Source organism: Fusarium odoratissimum (assembly GCF_000260195.1).
Source record: "Fusarium odoratissimum NRRL 54006 unplaced genomic scaffold supercont1.10, whole genome shotgun sequence".
Lineage (NCBI taxonomy): Eukaryota > Fungi > Ascomycota > Sordariomycetes > Hypocreales > Nectriaceae > Fusarium > Fusarium odoratissimum.
This window is the reverse complement of record NW_022158696.1, coordinates 65,866-86,682: the sequence shown is the minus strand read 5'-3', so window position 1 is coordinate 86,682 and position 20,817 is coordinate 65,866. Positions and strand designations below refer to the sequence as shown.

Here is a 20,817-nt window from a genome sequence, read left to right as displayed (position 1 = left end):
CCGTGCGCCGGGAATAACAGCTCGGGGTCCAAATTTGATGACCCGATGAAGAGAGCTGGTCAATTGGAGCAAGCTGTGCAAGCCAGCAAGGCGCCTCGTTGCACGCTCGCCTGGAAGGACCGGGTCGAATTGAGGTCTAGACTCTCTGTTAGCTTGTGCATTTTGGGAAATGGATCGACCAAGAGACAACGGGTCCAGTGCAAATGTATCCAGTACTGAGGCTTCAAGGACCCAGGAGCCAGGATTGTTTAGAATGCTCTGAAAACAATGACACTTTGACTGTAGGAAAGAAGAATGAATTGTTGTTCTTCAATGCTAGAGGTCTCATATAAACTATAGGGAGGTATCAGGGGTACTTGTAGGCCTCAAAAATGAACATGGCCACGCCAATGTGCTGCTGGCTTTGAATTCAAGATCATCTGCTCTACTACACGAGCAGCAGAGAAGGGTTGCGCTGCATGTACCCTGAACTTTAGTGAAGTTCCAGGCATTACATCATTTTAACGACTTTCGCTTCCCGTTCTTCTGGGAAAATGCATCCCTGTGCTTAACTTAGTCCCCAGCCCAGCCCAGCCCAGTCCAGTCCACTGGAAGGTGTCGAATTATTGGCAGCAGCTTTTTTTTCCCACTCCACGCGTGCAGTCTTGCAGACTCATACAAGGCAACCGCTGATCAACCTCAGGCTGCCTTTGGTCTGCGTCCTCTAAATCCAGGCCTCCATTATTTCCTTTCCTACTGACTCAGCGGAGCTGAACAGGTACTGCCAGACGGCAGACACCATTATCCCAATCTTTCAGTCTCTCCTTTACCAGATCCCAAACTTTCCCATCGCATCCAGCCCTTCATTCCCACGAACCCGAGAGGTTCCGCGACAGCGTCGACACGTACACGTTCCTCGACTACCTGTTTCCAACAATTTCTGGTCTTTCGACTGCCCCCCCTCCCCCGGTTTCACCTTCAAACATCCTATGCGCCGCTATTGAGGTTGTATCGATAATACCAAGAGCATACTGTGATGCGCCTCCACCAAAACGTGCACACGCGACAAACATGGTCAACCCAGTAGGCGAAGAGAACTGGCTTGCCTATCTCGAAGAGATCGTCCGCAACGCCTCCGACCTCGAGCAGCGAGTCAATGCTGTCGAACATTACAAGCTGGCTGTTGGCTCTGAGCCTGGTAGCTTGCGCATCTGGCTTGCCTACTGCAACTACTTCTGGTCCTTGTGGGAAGCTACTCAGACCCCTACAGGCCATGGCTGGTCTGATGAAGAGCGCATGCTCGGCCGAGAGCTCTTTTCCTTTGGCGGCGCTCTCGACTTGTGGCAGCAAGGCTACGAGGCTATTCGCTACCGCCTAGGGGATAGTCATCTGCTCTGGGATCGCTGGATCTCACTGGAGATGGAATTGCTGGCTAAGACGAGAACCCCTGAAGGCATAAAGCGCATCACGCATCTTTACCGTGACCGCCTGCTTACTCCCCATCTTACCTGGGACGAAACATCCCAGAACTTCTCTACTTTCCTATCAGAGTATAACCGCACTGCATGGGAGGAATCCATGAAGGATGTTACCACCAATGCCCAGGAGACGAAACGACTGATCGCCGCTCGAGACCCCTACGAATCTGCTCTGAAGAAAGCGGTGGACGCAGGCGATGTCGAAGCCCAGAAAACGGCCTTCACTACGTATCTCGAGTGGGAGATGCTTCAGAGTAAGCGCAGCAACGACAATCCCGAAATTGGAATTGATCTATGCCGCGGCCTCTACGCACGTGCTCTCACCGGTGCTCTTGCTACAGACCAAAATACCTGGTACGAGTACATCGTTTTTCTATCCTCATCCAACACCGATCTCCAAGCGCCGAGCAGTCTACTGGACGTACTCCGTAGAGCTGTTCAGCACTGCCCCTGGTCCGGCCTTCTCTGGAATAGATACATTATGTGCGCCGAAGAGGCTAAGCGTCCATTCGCTGAGGTTGAGTCCATCAAACATTCTGCAACTAGTGAGGATCAATTACTCAAAGATGGCATGGAGGGAATGATCGAAATGTATGTGGCTTGGTGTGGGTTCCTGAAACGCAATGCTATGGATGCTAGTGCCTCCGACGAGGCTGTTGATGTTGCCGATGTCGGTCTTATTGCAGCTCTGGAGGACGTTTCAGTTGTTGGAAAGCGACTCTACGACAAGGACTTCCAGGGTGACCCCAAATTTCGACTTGAGCGCATCTACATTCAGTATCTCACAGAAAAGAAGGGTGCCGTGGACGAAGCTAGAGCTCAGTGGAACAAACTGGCAGCCCTACAAATCCATGCAGATAACCACGACTTTTGGTTCAGGTATTATATGTGGGAGATGCTCATCTTCTCATCAGCCGGTGCCCAAGACAACAGAAGCCCTACGCCTTCGTCTGGCGGTGGCACTTATCGAATACCAACTCTAGCTACTGCTGTTCTTACCCGTGCTGTTGCTCGCAGAACTATTGACTGGCCAGAGAAAGTTCTGGAGGTGTATATGCAGCATTGCAACGACTATGAAATGCCACTGCCGTTGCGAAAGGCAGCGGACCGGGTTCACAAGACCGGGAAAGAAGTAAAAAAGCGCAGGGAACGGGAGGAACAAGAGAAGGCTGCGGCCTATGCCGCGTACTATACTGCCCCTGAAACCCTAGAGAAGGGCCAGGGGGTTACATCACCGGGTGGTTCTAAGAGGAAAAGGGATTTGGAAGTTGACCCCACAGATGGACCTGAAAACAACAGCAAGCGACAAAGGAATGAGCCCAACGGGGTGGTGTCTGAACAAGCTCTGGCAACTCAACACGGCCAGCCCCTAAAGAGAGACAGGGAGAATTCAACCATCCTCGTCTCCAATCTTCCGGCCGATGTTGATAAAACCAAGCTTCGACAATATTTCAAAGAGTACGGCCACATCAACAACATAACGGCTCTGGTCCGCGAGGAGAAGACCGATTCCTCGACAGCACTCATCGAATTCAAGTCCCCTGAAGAAGCTCAATCCGCCTTGTTGAGAGACGGCAAATACTTCGGTCAGTCACAACTTACCGTAAAGCTAGGGAACGATTTGACCGTTTACGTTGCAAATTATCCTCCTGCTGCTGATCAAAAGTACATTCGCGACCTTTTCAAAGATTGCGGCGAGATCTTGAGCATCAGATTGCCCAGCCTCAAGGTCGATGCCCGACGCCGGTTTTGCTATGTCTCGTTCCGAGATCAGGAGGCATCAGCGAAAGCTGTGAAGAAAGATGGCACGGTTCTTGAAGGAGGCTTGAAACTACTCGCCAAATATTCTGACCCCAGTCACAAGAAGGCTCGTGAAGGTGCCCTTGCAGAAGGCAGAGAGATACATATCAGCAATTTGGATCGAACGGCAACCGAGGCGGATCTGAAAGAAGTCTTTTCCAAGTATGGCAATGTCACGCGAGTCAATCTCCCCCGCAACCTGGTGGGTAAGGCTAAAGGATTTGCTTTCATTGATTTTGCGACCAAAGAGGAGGCCGATAAGGCCGTGGCAGAAATGAACAATACCAAGTTCAAGAGCCAGATCCTAGAAGTTGCTCTTTCCAAAGAGTCAAAGATTAAACGTGCTGCAACAACCGTTGTTGCGGATACCGCCAGAAGCTCGCCTGCGCCTTCACCGCACGATGCTGAGGGTGACGAAGCAATGGAAGACGCACCCGATGAAGCTCAGTCTAAACCCACCGCAGCAGACATCTCAGCAAAGACGATCGCTCTTATGGGCCTACCTGATACTGTGAACGATGCACGAATCCGAGCACTCGTCGAGCCTTTGGGTGCTATTGTGAAGCTAACTGTGCTCCCTGGCAATGGTGGCGCTAAAATCGAGTTTGTCGATGCAGCCACTGCGGGAAAGGCGAGTTTGCAGCTCAATAGTATGGACTTTGAGGGTCATAAGCTTCGAACTGGCACAATGGATGAACTTCGGCAAGCCAAGGCAGAACGTACCCAGGACCGTATTGTCTACGGGAAAAGGGACAGGGACAGGACCAAGAGTCAAGAGCAGAAAACCAAGGCTGCAGGTAGCTCGTCAACCACTCTCATGCCACCGCCAACTACAATCCGGCGACCAGTGCTTGGGAAACCTGGCCCTCGCCGTGGTCTTGGCTTCAAGCCCAGCGCACCCAAGCCAGCTCAGAATGGCGATTCTGATACCTCGTCAAAGAAGAGCAACGCCGACTTCAAGGCGATGTTTCTCGCCAGTGGCCAAGATAACAAGAAAGGAGACGAAGGAGAAAAGCCTGGGTCTGAATCGTAAGTGCAGGGTCAGTCGCTGGCTTTGAGTGGTATACTGATGTAGCATAATGTAATTCATTAAACTTCAATGATATCCAGGGGACTAGGGAAGGGAAGGGAATGTTTATTAGATGGAACTGTACGAATAAATGCAGTTGTCGAATGCGAACCAATCAAATCAAACCTGAGCTATCATGCGGTCTTATTCTTTCATTTGCGTATTGCTTAGATGACTTTCCACTGATCTTCAAAGCCAGGTCAGCTATACGCCAATCACTCCCCAAGAAACTCTGGCAAGATAAACAATAAGCACCTTCCTCCCAGCATGTGCAACTTGTCTCCCGTTCTGGTTTCTGGTATCCTAAGATGACCTTGATATTCAGTTTACCGCTAGTCAAACAAGACACCCATATAATACGTATTCTCACCCCTTGCTCATTATGCCCGCGGTAGATCTATCCTGAAAATCTTGTGTGAAGATCCTCTGCCAAACATCAAGCCACTTTTCTTGCTGAGCAGTAGGAAGCTTGCCTGGCTGCTTGAAAGATCTCGTTAAGAGCTCTCGTAAACGTGTCCGGAGGACCTTCATGACTAGCATAGTTTTCCAGTCTGGCACAGCAAAGCGACCGCGGTTCCCATCAAGAACGATGACTCCGGAGTACATCTGGTGTAATATTATCAGTAATACAGCTATAGAAAAGATTTGGTGTTCTTACATCACATCGTACATCGCCACAAAGAAGTGCAATGGCGAATGCTTCCACGGCAGTAGCCTCATGGGCGTGGTAAACCCTTTTTGAATATTAGCCAGCTCACCTCCCTTGTATTCGGCTATACTTACGCTCTGGACTGCATAATATGATAATAGGAAAGCCATCGAAGGTCGTGGCGTCCCCGATTGACAGACGATGGATGGAGACTGATGGACTGATTTGTGCCGATGTTTCTTAACCCCTTGGATCCGGGTACGTCTCTCACAAGAATCTTGGGGTAAAAGCTCCAGGCGATAACTGATGCCGAGACAACATCGTTGTCGCTGTTGAGGTTGACTCTTCGAGGAATATCATAAAATTGCTGCTGCCTTCGTCCCCTGCCTCCGGAAAACCGAGCTCGGGAAAGGGCTCTTCTTTCGTCTTCAGTAAGAGAAAGAAAGCCGGAGTCGGCGAGAGAGGTAAGGAGTTGCCCTTTGAGGTCTTCGATGTTTGCAAGAGTTTGCTGACTCAAAAAGTTCTTGCGGCAGAACTGGAACTCCTTTCCACCGCCGCCAGCAGACTGGCATACTCGCTTCCAAGCCAGGTATGCGTTGTAAATAGTGAGGAGATCGGAATCTCCCCGACGGAAAGCCATGCGAGCATTATCTGCCTGAGTGCGCTGTCCAAACGGCGCCGAGAAGGGTGACTTGGAAGATAGGATAGCAGCAGAAGTGATAGCCATGTCCAAACATTTGAAGATGACTCCATACAGAATGAGTTTGCCCAAGAATACATCTAAAGGCAACCTGGCTAACTGGTGTCCAAGTGGTGTGAGTTCTTCAGCCTGAGTAAGGGCGCGAACGTCTACAAGAGCATCAACCGCCCGACGGATGTTTTTGGCCGAGGGGGGGTCAAGAGCATCGCCCAGTGTCTCCTCGATCCCTCCGATCTTACAAATCTTGACTCGGATCGCCAAGTCCTGCAAAGAAAGTCGAAGCATCTCAGGCGTCTGCTGGTCGCTCATTAACTGATCATGGCGGAATTTGGTGAACATATGAAAGCATAACCCTTCTTGTACACGCCCTGCTCGACCACGCCTTTGCTTTGCGTTGGCACGGGAAATGAAGGTATCAATCAGGCGTGAGAGTTGGCGTCGCTCATCGAAGCGCATCTCACGATGCTTGCCAGTGTCAATGACACAAGTGACGTCGGGAATGGTGATTCCGGTTTCGGCGATGTTGGTGGCAAGAACGATTTTACGAATTCCAGATGGTGGGACAAGGAATGCCGACTCTTGGTCCTCCGTAGCGATGGTTGAATGGAGAGGATAAACAAGCCAGTCTTTGGCAAACCTGGGATCTCCTAGCAGCATGTCGTTCAGTGTGCGAATCTCAGCAATACCTGGCAAAAACACCAGAATGGCCTTGCTAAAATTCTGCAGATGTTCGTCAACCGCAATTTGAGCTATCAACTGCAGAATAAGATCGAACTCGATACGGTACTCATCAATTTGAGCCAGTGTCGACCGTGTTCTTGCAGTGTATCCTGATAGACTCTTGGAAATATCACTCTTGGTGTTTTCTCCTTCACTCTCTGCAGGATCATCATCCAAGTCAACCATTTTGTCAGGCTCAGAATCCGCAGGTGTGTATCCAGTAAGTTCAACAGCATCCTCAAGGTATCTAACCTGCACTGGGAACGTTCTTCCAGGGACATTGAGAACTGGTGCTCCGCTAAGGTAAGCAGAGAAACGATCCGCGTCAACTGTAGCAGACATCAGAACAACCTTCAAGTCCTTGCGTCTTATGAGGAGCTTCTTCAGGACGATCAGAAGAAAGTCGCTGTCAATAGACCGCTCGTGAACTTCATCAAGCACTAGGTGCGTCACTTCCTGCAGATCATTGGAGCCCTCAAGCATTCGCATTACAATACCAGTGGTTGCATACACCAGCCTTGTTTCCCTCGAGGTATTAGCCTCGAGTCGAATAGAATATCCGACTAGGGATCTATTGGTTCCAAGATCATTTCTGTTTTCCCCAAGCTCTTCACTGACACGACGAGCGAGAGAGATCGCAGAGATCCTTCTTGGCTCTGTGCAGAACACCTTGCAAGGCTTCCCCTGAGAAAGCTGGTGTTCTAGCAAGAAAGACGGAACTTGAGTACTCTTTCCGCTATTGTCCAGTTAGCAAGCCCTCAAGAACGACGTGTTCAAAGATCATACCATCCAGTCTCACCACAAACAATTATCACTTGATTCTCATCGACAGCAGTCAAGACTTGCTCTCGGAAGTTCCACATGGGGAGTTGCATTCGGGATTGCTAAGTTTCGTTAGCGTCATGGCAATCTAGTAACACAGTTTGTTGCTTACCAGCATCATCTGAAACTTTCGCGTGCTCGACTTCTCCGCCCAAATCTTCTGATAGTACTCCCCATTTGCAGCATTCTGCCTTGATCGATCTTGACCACCATCGTCGCCAGAGTCGTGAGTATGCTTGGCGCCCCGTCCCCGAAACGCACCTTGAATGATAACACCATCTTCAAGCTCCTGGTCATGCCTTTGACGCACTAGAGCTCTTAAGTCCCTCACCACATCTCTGTCTTGCTCGTCAATTTGAGCTTTTCGTGCTTCAGCAAGTTCCGCCCAAACGTCTTTCCAGACATGGGGAAGTCTGATTACCACTTTTTCGTCCTTGGCGTTGCCGCTGAAGGCATAAAACAAGGCCACTGTGGAAATATAAGATTCGGACTGCTTAGCATCTGGTGTTGCAATACCGATCATCGTGAAAGTGAATCTATAAGGGTCCGCTACAAGTTGTACGTCAGATGAGGCCGCCGGTGGTGGCACTTCTTGAGGTTTGGTCCAGGTAATATCCAAGGAATGACGATTTGCGAAGGAAGTATCTGATACAAAAGAGTATGAGATTCTCGCCGATGAGTCCCTAAGATTCGCGATCAGCACGTTTTATGCAATTTGTGGCGACATCAAGTGGGCTTACCTCGAACGGCATGCTTCCTCGAGTGCCCTTCGAGGACTAATGCCCGTCCACTTCCCAAAATCGCGAATTGTAATTCGATTTCCATCGGCTAAGTTCACAATTGTGCGGCTTTCGCCTGTGCTTGCGTCAACCTCATTTTGTGGCAGAGATGCAAATAATCCGCCGATATCATCTTCATCCTCATCATGCCCCTCGGCCAGGACTTCGGCGGCAATACGCTCAGCTTCATCGTTAATGTCATCATTTTCCACCTGCTCATGAGGAGTTTCATCCGCCTTGGCTGGTATCACCTCGGATTGAGCTTGGTATTCTTGCTTCTCGGCAGCCAGTCGCCTTTCAAGATCGATTCTCTGGGCTTTCCACCGTTGCTCGGCTTCATACTTATCGAAAAGAACATCGTTTTCGATCTTCCTAATCTTAGCTTCGAGCTTGGCAACAGCAAGTTCTTCGTCCGATTCCGATATCTTTGAGCTATCTGGTCGGCCCTTTCCGCGCTCGTGTTCTAGCAATTTGGCTTTAGTCTCCAGGTATTTTGGAACAAGCTCATCAGCTTCTATGTCGCTATCACAAGCTACCACCATTTTTTTGCTAGGTGAGGAACCCTTGACTGATCGAGCGTTGCTCCCAGTTGGCTTGTTTCTACGGCCGTTCCGAGTATCAGTTTGACGAGGAGTACTAGAGCGGCTCGGTATCGGACTGTCCTGGGGAGTATCTATTATACATAATTAGTCGGAGAGGGGCCCAAGACGTCGGGAGACGAACCAGTGGTGCTTTTCGGGATCGGCTTCGATCTAGGTTCGTAACTCGGCAGTTCTCCAATCTTGCATTCTCTGGCTAGCCAGTCGAGGGCCTCTTCAAGCCCCCAGATAGAATCTCGATTTGTCGATGCGACATTAGGTGCTATATCGAGGATATATCTTATCGCAGCCGCCACTCGGTCCGTGGGGAATTCTGCTGCGATCAGGGTCTGTTGTAATGTCCAGAGGCGGATGACCATGTCTTCTTCAGGAGGCACCTTCCCAGCGCCAGCATTTTCTGAGGAGGACAGGCTAGAAGCTGCAAATCGATTTTCTGCTTGCACGAGGTCGAGTATGTGATCCATCAAATCTGGCGGTAGCCATTTAAAACTATTGATAGAATCGGCCTGGCCACGAAGGAGTCGACGGTCAGTATCGAGACGGTTCCGTTGCCGTTGAGCATCTTTCTTTGTTTTGGCTGCATGTTTCTCCACAAGCAATTGTAGCTCAGATTCCTCCAACTGCTTCTCGAACTCTTCGGGGCTGAGGGCCGTCTCCTGGGTTGCAGAATTGGTAGTCGCATCGCCAGTGGTTGCGGACGAGGATGGAGGGGCATCCTTCTGGGTCGATGGAGGGGCAGTTTGGCCTTTGATAGTCACAGGCTTCGATTCAGACTCGGCAACCTCAGGTCTGGGCTTGGAAGCAACCGATGTAGTTGCGAATCCTCGAGCTGGGTTAGCGGCGGGCTTCTTTTTCTTTTTCGCACCCGCCATTATCGTCAACGGAGGGCCAGCAGGCGGTAAAGACAGAGAAAGGTTTGAAGAAAGAATGAGCACTCTCTAGTTTGGAGGTAACATGGCCGAGGGAGAAATCTGCTAGTGAAACTGAGGATTGGGTCACCCCTGCAATATGGAGGGCTACAAAATTCGATTGCAGGTCATTGAAAGTGCCGATCTACAGACGAAAGGTGCAGGAGTGAAGTGATTCGAAGGTGGAGGTTGTGACGCAAGGGCTTTGATCTCCAGTTCTGTGGATCGTGCCTGAATGAGGATGAGTTAGAGGGGAGGGATAGTACCACAACAATGAAGTATTGATCACCTAGAAGAAGGGTCTTGGGGACAGATTCATGGTCAAGCAGATATACTACCAGTGCAACGGAATTGCAATCTACCGACCTCCCTTAGGCAGTGACAAGATTGTCCTTGGATCGATACTCAGGTAGATCTGCAAGGTACAGGTGCATTGTTGAACGGCTTCTGTGCTAATACTGAAGGCTTAGTCATGGAGGCTAGTGATATATCAGGACTGGTCAACCTACGATGCGTCATACCGTGCCACGATAATTTCAGTGGGCTAGAGACTTTCAGGGCTCCTAACCCCACCTAAATGGCCTGTCGAGCTTTCGACTAGCTGCCTACCTACCTATCCTGTCTGGATGTCTTAGGTAAGGTGACTTCTGTTGATTCAGCGTGGGGTCAAGGTCCATAGGTCGAGATATTTGCGTTCTCTTGACGGATTTGGTGCCCAAAAATTCTAAAACACCAACTACGAGCCTACCACCAAACCTTCTTGACATTACCTACGTCCCACCACCTCGACTGAGGATCTACGCCTCGGAATTGGCGTTCACGAGCTCTGGTAGCCCCAGATGAGTTCACCAACCCGAACATACACCTCCATTTCCGAACTCCAGAATGTCTAAGGGCGACTCATCCGACTCTGGCGCTCCGGCCCCTCTTGACATGGCCGCCGTTAAACAGGCTCTGTCCTCATCCTCGACCGCTGTTCGAATCACTCAGTTGCGCACAATCGAAGACAAATTGGCCCAGAAATGTGCGCAAGCCCTCGTCCTCTTCCAAGGTTCTATCAACCAGCTGACCATAGTTTCGAAGCCCTTGACAGCGCCTCCATTACACGTCTCCTCCAACTCCTTTTCGGAACATATGCCTTTTACGCAGATAGGCAGTCCCGGTTGTCTGTGCAGAAGTGCCTGATTGCGCTCATTTCCTCTGGTGCCGACTCCAAGACAATCGCCCCGCTCATTGCTGCCTTGCGCAAGGAAAGCCAGAAACCTGGCATTGCTCCTACCAATGCATTCGTTCTCGTCGAATGGTGCAGTTTGTTTATGCAGCATCTCGATACCTCGCAGTGGGACCAGTTTGCTACCGATATTATCCTAGCAGACGCGGATGCTTTGGAAAAGTGCCACCAACCCGTTTCCAGGAAGTCAGTCACTCACTCCGCCATCATTGTTACAAGGAGGGGTTTGCGGAAACTCTTCTCTTCGAATGAACTGAGTAAAAAACGGCTTTCTGCTTCTGTTGATGTCCTGACTGCGAAGGGGGCTCAGTCGACCTCTAGGAATGCTGTCTTGCTTGGTGTCATCGCTGGCGTATCCGCTAGGAAGGATCACTTGCGACCTATTCTCGATTCTCTCAAATCCAAATATTACGATTTCTTTGCGAGAGAGATCATTGGCTCTCGTACCAGTGTTCCAGAGCATCTAGTGCTTGGACTCGGTGACTTCTTCACTTCGTTCGCCACACTTGAAGAAATATCTAAAGAGCTGATCCCTGCTCTCGAGAAGGGTCTTCTGCGTGCCCCTGAGGTTATTCTTGGTGGAGTTATCACGCCTCTTGTTCGTTGTCTCCCTGACAATTTTGATCTTTCCAAGATCCTTGAGCAGAATCTGCTCAAGCCCCTTTTGTCAAATGCAAAATCTACCAATGCAGCTATTCGTGCTGGCTCTTTAGATGCGTTCAGCGCCCTGGTCAACAAGTCTGGCGACACTGCGTCATTGGAAAAAGTCATCAACGAGGTTGCGACACCCCTGAAATCCGGCAAACTTGCATCTCCTGACCACCGTGTACTGCATGCGCAAATGCTTCAGACTGCACCTCTTTCAAAAGCAAGTGCCGAGCAAGTCGCAAACGCAGTTGCAGTCATCGCTGCCAAAGAAGGGAATGAGAGTGCTTTAGCTGCGGAGACTTCAGCCTTAGCAAAAGCGGTTTCTTTCTTATTGACCAACGATGCTGAGGTCCCCAAAAGTGTGCTGGAATCCGTTACTAAGGGCCTTACTGAAAAGAAAATTCCTTCTCGGAAGTACTGGTTGCTCCGTGTCGGTGGTATCTTGCAACCCCTCAATGAAGCGCAATCAGTGTCTTCGGCAATGGCTGCTTTTGTGGACGCAGTGATACCAAAAGTCATTACCACTTTCACAGAGGTGACATCCAATGCAGCTAGTGCTGCTCAGAACGGCCTTATTGTTGGTGCCTACATTCTGACGGCTGTAAGCACACATATTCAGCGCTTGCTTCCTGGTTCTGCAGCCGATTTAAGCATGGCAAAAGCATCGGTTACCAAGCAATCGTTATCCTTGGATCCCAAGTCATCCTTCCTCCTCAGCCCTCGAATCTACTCTAAGGTCACAGCCGATGAGGATCTTAAGTGGTTTTCACGTGCTTTGAACTCTATCTTTCAAGGTCTTGACAAGGGGGCTGATAATCAGGTTGCCCTCGCTTGGTCTGAAGCAATTATTCACCTAGTTACCGCTCAGAGCGTACCGGCAACTGTTCAGCAGGAGACCTCCAAGACCCTTTCCAATCTGTACGTTCGTAGTCCAAAACTGGTATCAAGTTTCATTATTGCCGGCCTCTGGGATTATTTGAAGCACTCTGGATCTTCTGATAAGGAACCATCATCAGGTGCTCACAACCTGATCCAGGTTGTGAAGGCTATCTGTTTGACCCCTAGTGACATCGAAAAGTCCGGGGAAACCATCAACACGGAGGATCTCGAGACACAGGCAAACAATCTCCTTGTTCTTGCACGCCCAGAGCTGATCCCTAGGGCAAACTGGATCGATTTGTGCCTCAGGATGGAACTGGACCCTGGCAATCTGGTCAAGAAGTACCAAGATGAGCTTGTGACAGAAATAGAGAATCAAACATCGTTCTCCCAGAAGGTTCGTATGACGTTCCTGGGGTAAAAGAATCTTGCTAAACAATACCGACAGGTTGACGCCATCAAGAAAGCTGCGTACAACGCAGCTGCTGACTTAGCTTTTGTTGCTCCCGAAACCATTATTCCACGCCTGCTGGAGACCCTCAGCCGCGATCTCAACGCCGAGCAACTCCACGATATTGGTCCTGTCGAAGCAGCCATTTTTAGAACGCCTGAGGGTACTGTGTTCGTTGATGTGCTTGCAAAGAAGTCTCAGCAAGTCTTGGACAAAAATAAAAAGGACTATGATATTCTCAAATGGGAGGAAGAACTTAGGAGTCAGCTTGAGAAAAAGAAGGGCCAACAGAAGAAGCTAACCCCAGAGGAGAACGCAAAAGTCAATGCTCAACTCAAGAAAGAGAGCCTGATCAGGCAATCTATAACTGAGATCGAGGCAAGGCTTTTACGGGGCATTGGCATTATCCGAAGCCTTGCCACTGGTCCACCAACAGATGCTGCCCAATGGCTTGGTACTGCAGTTTCACTCTTGATCGGCATTATGGACGCCGGTGCTACTATGATCACTGGTGATGCAGCACCATTGGCTTACATAACTTGCGCAGAGAAGGTTACAGAGCGCCTGGGCTCGATGAGGCCTTTCATCGGCGTCGCGGCCCTCAGGCTGCGCGGCGTGTCGCTGGCAGAGAACTATCAAGAGGAAGCTGTTGAAGACTTGGTAACAAGAGTTTTGTACCGTTTACGGTTTGCTGGCGAGCAGCGACCTTTCGACTCTGTATCACTCATCTACGCGTTGCCCCTCGTGCTGGAGCTTCTCCGTAAAGGTGGAGTTGGTGATGCGCCCGATGATGCAGATGCTCAGCTAGTATTGGCCATCGAGTTCCTCTCATACCATACAGATGTCTGTAGTGATGAGGCTGTTCCTCGTGCCGAGCTTCTTTCAGTTCTTATCACTTCTATGCAGGCATATGCTCAACATTACAAGCTCCTCAGGGACTGTTTTGCTGATATGTGCCGCTGCATCGCACCAAACATGGACCGTGAGGAGATGGTTATTCTTGCAAAGGGTGCGCTGGTGCCTGAAACTCGAGTCAGATCAACTGTGCTGCAATCTATCAGCGCTGAAGTTGACATGAGCGAGCTTGGCTACTCCGATGAAATCTGGATCGCTGCTCATGACGACGAGGAAGAAAACCAAGATCTCGGTCGCGAGATATGGGAGGAGAGTGGCTTCGAAGTGACGCCGGAGGTGCCACTTAAAATGTTACCTTTCCTCGAGAGCAAAGATGGGCAGTTGCGCCGTGCCGCTGCTCGCTCCCTGGCTGAAGCAGCTAGCTTACATAATGAGTCTTTGGATGCGGTGCTTGACCAGCTCAAAACCACTTATGTCGAGCTTGCCAAGCCCCGGGTTCAGCAGCTCGATGAGTTCGGCATGCCCAAAAAGATGGATCTGTCCGATCCTTGGGAAGGAAGGCAAGGTATCGCTACAGCTTTCAAAGAGATTGCTCCAGTTTTCAAGGTTGATCAGCTGGACCCTTTCTTTGACTTCCTTATCGATGCCGGTCCTCTCGGAGATAAAAACGATGCAGTGAGAGGTGAGATGCTGGATGCTTCGATCACGGCCATCGAAATTCACGGCAAGGGCATCCTTGATGACCTCATGTCAAAATTCGAACAGACCTTGGAACAACCAGACAAGAACAGCGATGCTGCTGACCGCGTCAACGAGGCAGTGATCATTATGTACGGTGCCTTGGCTCGCCATTTGAGCCCTGGTGATCCCAAGATACCTATCGTTATCGACCGTCTCGTGGCAACTCTAAGTACGCCCTCGGAGACGGTACAATATGCCATTGCTGAATGTCTGCCTCCCCTGATTCGAGCCTGCCCTGACCAGTCTTCCAAGTACTTTGGTCAAATCATGGAGCAGCTCCTCACTTCTAAAAAGTATGCTGTTCAGCGAGGTTCGGCTTATGGTCTGGCTGGCCTTGTAATGGGCAGAGGTATTGCGGCACTAAGAGAGTACCGAGTTCTCTCAACTCTCACTGACGCAATGGAAAACAAAAAGGAGGCAAATCAGCGTGAGGCCGCTTTGCTAGCATATGAACTTCTCTCAACTATGCTTGGACGCGTCTTTGAACCTTACGTGATCCAGATTGTGCCCCAGCTGCTGACGGGCTTCGGTGATGCTAACGCGAACGTTCGTGAGGCTTGTCTGGCAGCGGCTAAGTCGTGCTTTGCGAAGCTAAGCTCTTACGGTGTGAAGAGAATCATGCCAACTCTGCTTGATGGTCTTGAAGAGCAACAGTGGAGGAGCAAGAAGGGTGCTTGTGACCTTCTTGGTGCAATGGCATATCTCGATCCTCAGCAGCTCGCGAACAGTCTGCCAGACATCATCCCCCCTCTGACGGGTGTGTTAAACGACAGCCACAAGGAAGTAAGAGCCGCCGCAAACCGAAGCTTGAAGAGGTTTGGCGAAGTCATCAACAATCCAGAAATTAAATCGTTGGTCGACATTATTCTGAAGGCTCTGAGTGACCCTACAAAGTATACAGATGAAGCTCTGGACTCGCTCATCAAGGTCCAGTTTGTTCATTACCTCGATGCTCCATCTTTGGCATTGGTCACTCGCATTCTGCAGCGTGGTTTGGGCGATCGTTCCAATACCAAGCGCAAGGCAGCTCAGGTAATCGGTAGCTTGGCTCATCTGACCGAAAAGAAGGACGTGGTCATGCATTTGCCGGTACTTGTGGCTGGTCTGAAGATTGCCATTGTCGACCCTGTGCCTACCACTCGAGCGACGGCTTCCAGGGCGTTGGGTTCTTTGGTCGAGAAGCTTGGGGAAGACACACTTCCCGATCTTATTCCTGGTCTGATGCAGACTCTCAAATCAGATACTGGTGCTGGCGATCGATTGGGATCTGCTCAGGCTCTTAGTGAGGTGCTCGCTGGATTGGGAACGACAAGGCTGGAGGAGACTCTTCCCACCATTCTTCAAAATGTCGAATCCTCAAAGCCCGCCGTTCGCGAAGGCTTTATGTCACTTTTTATTTTCCTTCCTGTCTGTTTTGGCAACAGCTTCTCCAATTACTTGGGTCGCATTGTACCACCTATTCTGGCCGGTCTTGCCGACGATGTCGAGTCGATTCGTGAAACCGCACTGCGTGCAGGTCGTCTGCTGGTCAAAAATTTTGCTGCTCGTGCTGTCGATCTCCTCCTTCCAGAACTTGAACGCGGCCTTGCGGACGACAGCTACAGAATCCGACTTAGCTCTGTCGAACTTGTAGGGGACCTTCTCTTCAACCTTACAGGTATCAAGGCTGGAACCGAGGCTGAGGACATTGAGGAGGACGAGAACATCAAAGAAGCAGGCGCTTCTTTGAAGGAAACACTCGGAGAGGAGAAGCGGAATAAGATACTTTCTGCACTCTACGTGTGCCGCTGCGATACAGCTGGGGCCGTTCGCTCGGCCGCTATTGCTGTCTGGAAGGTTCTTGTTCACAGCCCCAGAACTCTGAAGGAGCTTGTGCCAACCCTCACACAACTTCTTATCCGTCGCTTGGGAAGTTCCAATATGGAACACAAGGTCATTGCCAGCAATGCCCTGGGAGAACTTATTCGAAAGGCTGGAGACAGTGTTCTCTCCAGTCTTCTTCCCACTTTGGAAGAAGGCCTTCAGACATCTACAGATGTTGACGCTAAGCAGGGTATTTGCTTTGCTCTGAGGGAGCTTATCTCATCTGCTTCACCGGAGGCTCTTGAGGATCACGAAAAGACCCTGATTTCCGTTGTTCGTACCGCACTGACGGATTCTGATGAGAATGTCCGAGAAGCCGCTGCTGAAGCATTTGATTCGCTTCAACAAATCTTTGGCAAGCGAGCAGTTGATCAAGTTCTTCCTTTCCTTCTCAACCTATTGCGTTCCGAGGGTGAAGCAGACAATGCTCTGCAGGCACTCCTCACCCTGCTTACTGAGACGACTCGCTCGAATATTATCCTGCCAAACCTCATCCCAACGCTCACGACACCACCCATATCAGCCTTCGATGCCAAGGCTCTTGCCTCTCTGTCCAAGGTTGCTGGACCTGCGATGAACCGTCGCCTCCCCAACATTATCAATTCGCTCATGGATAACGAGATAAATTGTGACGATGATGGCCTTCGTGAAGAGCTGGCGACATCCTTCGACACCGTCGTTCAGTCGATCGACGAATACGATGGTCTGAATACAGTCATGAACGTTCTCCTGCAGCTTCTCAAACACGAGGATCACCGACGCCGAGCGGCTACTGCTCGCCACTTGGGCAACTTTTTTGCCGCTGCCAGCGTGGATTATTCCAGATATAACCAGGATATCATTCGTTCATTGCTTAACTCCTTTGACGACAGGGATGCCGATGTCGTCAAGGCCGCGTGGATGGCTCTCAGCGCATTCACAAAGAAGCTGCGAAAGGAGGAGATGGAGTCGCTCGTCATTTCCACTCGACAAACTCTTCAGCGTATCGGTGTTGCAGGAGCAAACCTGCGTGGCTTCGAGCTACCGAAGGGTATCAATGCCATTCTACCAATCTTCCTGCAAGGGTTGATGAATGGTACTGCAGACCAAAGAGTTCAAGCTGCTCTGGGTATTTCAGACATCGTTGACAGAACAAGCGAGGCCTCTCTGAAGCCATTTGTTACCCAGATTACTGGTCCCCTGATCCGTGTCGTTTCAGAGCGCGCCACTGAAGTCAAGTCGGCGATCCTTCTAACACTCAATAACCTCCTGGATAAGATGCCTGCGGCACTGAAGCCTTTTCTTCCACAGCTGCAACGTACATTTGCCAAGTCTCTTGCGGACCCATCCAGTGAGACTTTGAGAACACGGGCTGCCAAGGCACTTGGTACTTTGATCAAGTATACGCCCCGTATCGATCCGTTGATTGCTGAGCTAGTCACTGGGTCGAAGACAGCCGATCCTGGTGTCAAGACGGCCATGCTCAAGGCCTTGTATGAAGTTATCAGTAAGGCGGGTGCGAATATGGGTGAGGCATCACGAGCTTCTGTCTTGTCACTTATCGACATGGATACGGACGAGAGAGATGAGACCATGACCATCACTAATGCCAAGCTGCTGGGGGCTCTCATCAAAAATGTTCCTGAGGAAGCCGCTCATGGTTTATTGAAGAACCGCGTGGCGACCTTGCATTTCACTCATTCATCTGTCCTTGCCCTGAACTCAGTCCTCGTGGAGTCACCAGACGCGCTGCTTCAAAGCCCCTTGGCTGATGACTTGCCCGATTTGCTTTGCCAGGGCGTCACCAACAAGAATGTAAGCCACAGCTGTGTTCCCAGACCGAATGTGATTCGTAAACTGACAACCGTCTAGGTATTTGTTGCAGACAATTGCATTCTGGCAACTGGTAAGTACCTGCTATCGGATTCTCCCAAGACATTTGAGACTACAAAGGGAATTTTTGAAGCTCTTGCCTCTGTGATCCAACCTGGCAATGCAACCGACTCACGCAGACTTGCACTGGTTGTCGTTCGTACTGTCAGTCGCAATGATATGGAAATGGTCCGACCTCATATCGCTCTGTTAGCACAACCCATATTTGCCAGTGTTCGCGACCCCGTTATTCCCGTCAAGCTCGCTGCTGAGGCGGCATTTGTGGAGCTTTTCAATGTGGCTGATGAAGAGAGCCGCATTTTCGATAAATTCATGGCTGGTCCAGGAGCAGATCTGCCAGCCAACACCAAGAGGAGCATGGGAGACTATTTTAAACGTGTTGCCATGAGGCTAGGCTCTCAAGCCCGCGAGAGGCGCGAGGCTGAGGGTGGACAGGGGGGACTGGGACTGTCTAATGATGAAGCTGAGGATGAGAAGGAGATTTGGAGTGTGGGAAAAGTTGATGTGGGCAGCGAAGCCTTCTCATAATCTGTAAAAGAGCACATCGCAAATAAAATCTTAGGCTGTCTGGGCATGTGTCCAGAAGGAACGCCGTTGAATATACCGTTCCACTCGATGAACAGCTGGTAATTCACCACAAATCATATCTGCTTGTTACCTTGATAACGAAGATTTGATCATGCATGCAAAAGTAGTAGAGGTAACCAACATGATCTCAGGGGCTACAACTACAATTCTAAACTTGGTATAACTGTTTTAACACACTCCTACTGTCCACAACTGTGTAAAGCTGTGTAAAGCATACGAATCATATATAATCTTCTCGTCCTTCTCAATTGAAATGTCTAACCCGCTCAATTGAATCAAAATTACCAATGATTATCTTGATAATGAATATTCATCCAATATTCACTTCACAGTGATCACACGAAATATGGTGTTGTTGAGACCCCTGTAATCAATTGTCAGAATCATGATTCATTGATAATTGATAATTTATCCTTTAAATGCATATAATTTGATACGCTCTAACATTTTCTTGCTCCTGCCATTTTCGACCCTGAGGGTCACGTGCAGCCCTCGCTTGACGTGCTGGGATTAGCGTGAACCCACAGAAGGAGGTGCAAGCAGAGAAATTCTGGCCTCGAAACCCCTCTCACCAGTCTTCATCATCCAACATCCATCGAGGACCGGCCATCACCACCCAACGACAATCAAGATGTAAGTCCATCGAAACGATCAGTACAAGCGAGGAGGCGATGCAGGAGGAGCTTTGGAAACAGTATATGAACTGGTTGCAATGCTTTTTGATGGTGTCGCCACGGATCCGGTGGATTGGAAAATCTGGGACATGACAACATTATCAGAGGGTACTGGTGGCTAACTGATGATTTCTTCCTCAACTACAGGGTCAATCTGCGAACTCAGAAGCGCCTGGCCTCAGCGGTCATCGGCTGTGGCAAGCGCAAGATCTGGCTCGACCCCAACGAGCAGAGCGAGATCTCCAACGCCAACTCTCGCCAGACCATCCGAAAGCTCATCTCCGATGGCCTCATCATCCGAAAGCCCGTCACCCAGCACTCACGATCGCGCGCTCGCGAGCTGAACCTCGCCCGACGAGAGGGCCGACACCGTGGCTATGGTAAGCGTAAGGGTACCGCCGATGCCCGTATGCCTAGCCAGGTCCTCTGGATGCGCCGCCTCCGTGTCCTCCGCCGTCTCTTGGTCAAGTACCGTGCCAGCGGCAAGATCGATAAGCACCTCTACCACGAGCTGTACCACAGCAGCAAGGGTAACGCTTTCAAGCACAAGCGTGCCCTCGTCGAGCACGTACGTTTTATCAATGATGCCCTTCCTCGGGGTCCACGCTCGGGACATTCGCTGACATGGAGTTTTTAATCTAGATTCACCGTGCTAAGGCTGAGAAGGCCCGTGAGACTGCCCTTCAGGAGGAGATGGATGCCAAGCGTGCGAAGAACAAGGCTGCCCGCGAGCGCAAGCAGGAGCGCGCGGCGGCGAAGCGAAATGCTCTCCTTGCCGAGGAGTAAGATTAAACCTAGTGGACAATGACAACATTTCGGTCTTGAGAGGAGGCTGCATTCGGAGTCTACGGGTTGGGTCTCTTTTTATGCCCTTCTGGTTTCTACACTTGTACCGGCGGGGGTTCAGGCATGTAGCATTGAAAAAAATGGAATCGATGATGCTCGGATGCTTGGATGTTTCACCATTTACGACCTTCTCGTGAGCACTTGTTCCGCTCATCACGACTTAAGTACCACCAGCGTTTTAAAAAATAATGTGCGCGGTCTGGCTTATCACGAGAGCATTGTTCGTGACGTCTCATCTGTGTCATTGACTCGATTAGTGAGTGTGAATTACTGTGGTCGAAAACTGAGCCACAATTAAAAGTCCCGACTTCTGTATGACGCTGGGACATTCCACTGCACAAACTGAGAATATGTGACAATCCGAGAATAACACCTGCCCCTGCACTATCTGAACAATCAGGAATTCGACCAGACCTGAGGCAGTGCTTCCGCTTGGCTGGACAGGGATAGGCAAAGCCCAGGCATGTCACCTACCTAAAGGTGCCAACTACCTGACGATAGCAAAGGCAGCCAGATGATATCGTGGAAATAAACAGATCAAGCAAAGGCTTAGTTAGGTCGATTCTCTTCCAAAAAAAAAAAAAAAAAAAAAAAAAAAAAAAAAGTACCCCCATGGCAGTGGGTGGTGAGGTTGCGCCAGCTCCAGACGGACCTATTTGCTGTCTA

The 20,817-nt window shown here is 50.1% G+C and overlaps 4 protein-coding genes across 10 annotated transcripts; 3 read left to right on the top strand and 1 right to left on the bottom strand.

The window, feature by feature from the left end:
* The first annotated feature begins 549 nt into the window (after positions 1-549).
* Positions 550-4,927, top strand: FOIG_06951 (uncharacterized protein). The gene has a single exon (XM_031206227.1). The coding sequence runs from the start codon at positions 1,051-1,053 to the stop codon at positions 4,288-4,290; it is 3,240 nt and encodes a 1,079-aa protein (XP_031063346.1). The 5' UTR covers positions 550-1,050; the 3' UTR covers positions 4,291-4,927.
* On the bottom strand, positions 597-9,985 carry FOIG_06950 (uncharacterized protein). Of its 5 annotated transcripts, none has more exons than XM_031206223.1 (8): positions 9,793-9,923; positions 8,720-9,734; positions 7,958-8,669; positions 7,330-7,900; positions 7,182-7,279; positions 5,110-7,131; positions 4,985-5,060; positions 4,329-4,932 (listed from the first exon to the last, which is right to left on the bottom strand). In XM_031206223.1, exons 2-8 carry the CDS (start codon positions 9,465-9,467, stop codon positions 4,693-4,695), a joined length of 4,467 nt encoding a protein of 1,488 aa, XP_031063342.1. In that variant the 5' UTR covers positions 9,468-9,734; positions 9,793-9,923; the 3' UTR covers positions 4,329-4,692. The 5 variants fall into 5 exon arrangements, with proteins under 5 accessions (XP_031063341.1, XP_031063345.1, XP_031063342.1 ...); XM_031206224.1 differs by having other exon boundaries at positions 4,364-4,932; positions 7,330-7,685; positions 7,734-7,900; positions 8,720-9,955; XM_031206222.1 differs by having other exon boundaries at positions 597-4,932; positions 8,720-9,985.
* A 64-nt stretch (positions 9,986-10,049) lies between these two features.
* Positions 10,050-19,027, top strand: FOIG_06949 (uncharacterized protein). Of its 3 annotated transcripts, XM_031206219.1 has the most exons (4): positions 10,050-10,527; positions 10,587-12,658; positions 12,710-17,965; positions 18,023-19,027. In XM_031206219.1, exons 1-4 carry the CDS (start codon positions 10,389-10,391, stop codon positions 18,569-18,571), a joined length of 8,016 nt encoding a protein of 2,671 aa, XP_031063338.1. In that variant the 5' UTR covers positions 10,050-10,388; the 3' UTR covers positions 18,572-19,027. The 3 variants fall into 3 exon arrangements, with proteins under 3 accessions (XP_031063338.1, XP_031063340.1, XP_031063339.1); XM_031206221.1 differs by having other exon boundaries at positions 10,132-10,527; positions 12,710-19,027; XM_031206220.1 differs by having other exon boundaries at positions 10,512-12,658.
* Positions 19,028-19,302: 275 nt separating this feature from the next.
* FOIG_06948 (50S ribosomal protein L19e) lies at positions 19,303-20,091 on the top strand (the record flags this gene model as incomplete). The annotated part of the gene is made up of 3 exons (XM_031206218.1): positions 19,303-19,325; positions 19,453-19,873; positions 19,948-20,091. 3 exons carry the CDS (start codon positions 19,303-19,305, stop codon positions 20,089-20,091), a joined length of 588 nt encoding a protein of 195 aa, XP_031063337.1.
* Between the last annotated feature and the right edge of the window lie 726 nt (positions 20,092-20,817).

Coding starts and splice junctions, on each gene's coding strand:
- FOIG_06951 (XM_031206227.1), top strand. CDS start 1,051: ATGGTCAACCCAGTAGGCGAAGAGAACTGGCTTGCCTATCTCGAAGAG.
- FOIG_06950 (XM_031206222.1), bottom strand. CDS start 9,467: ATGGCGGGTGCGAAAAAGAAAAAGAAGCCCGCCGCTAACCCAGCTCGA. Junction 7,132..7,181: donor GTTTGTGGTGAGACTGGATG/GTATGATCTTTG, acceptor ACTGGACAATAG/CGGAAAGAGTACTCAAGTTC. Junction 4,933..4,984: donor GTGGCGATGTACGATGTGAT/GTAAGAACACCA, acceptor ATATTACACCAG/ATGTACTCCGGAGTCATCGT.
- FOIG_06949 (XM_031206219.1), top strand. CDS start 10,389: ATGTCTAAGGGCGACTCATCCGACTCTGGCGCTCCGGCCCCTCTTGAC. Junction 12,659..12,709: donor AAACATCGTTCTCCCAGAAG/GTTCGTATGACG, acceptor CAATACCGACAG/GTTGACGCCATCAAGAAAGC. Junction 17,966..18,022: donor AGGGCGTCACCAACAAGAAT/GTAAGCCACAGC, acceptor ACAACCGTCTAG/GTATTTGTTGCAGACAATTG.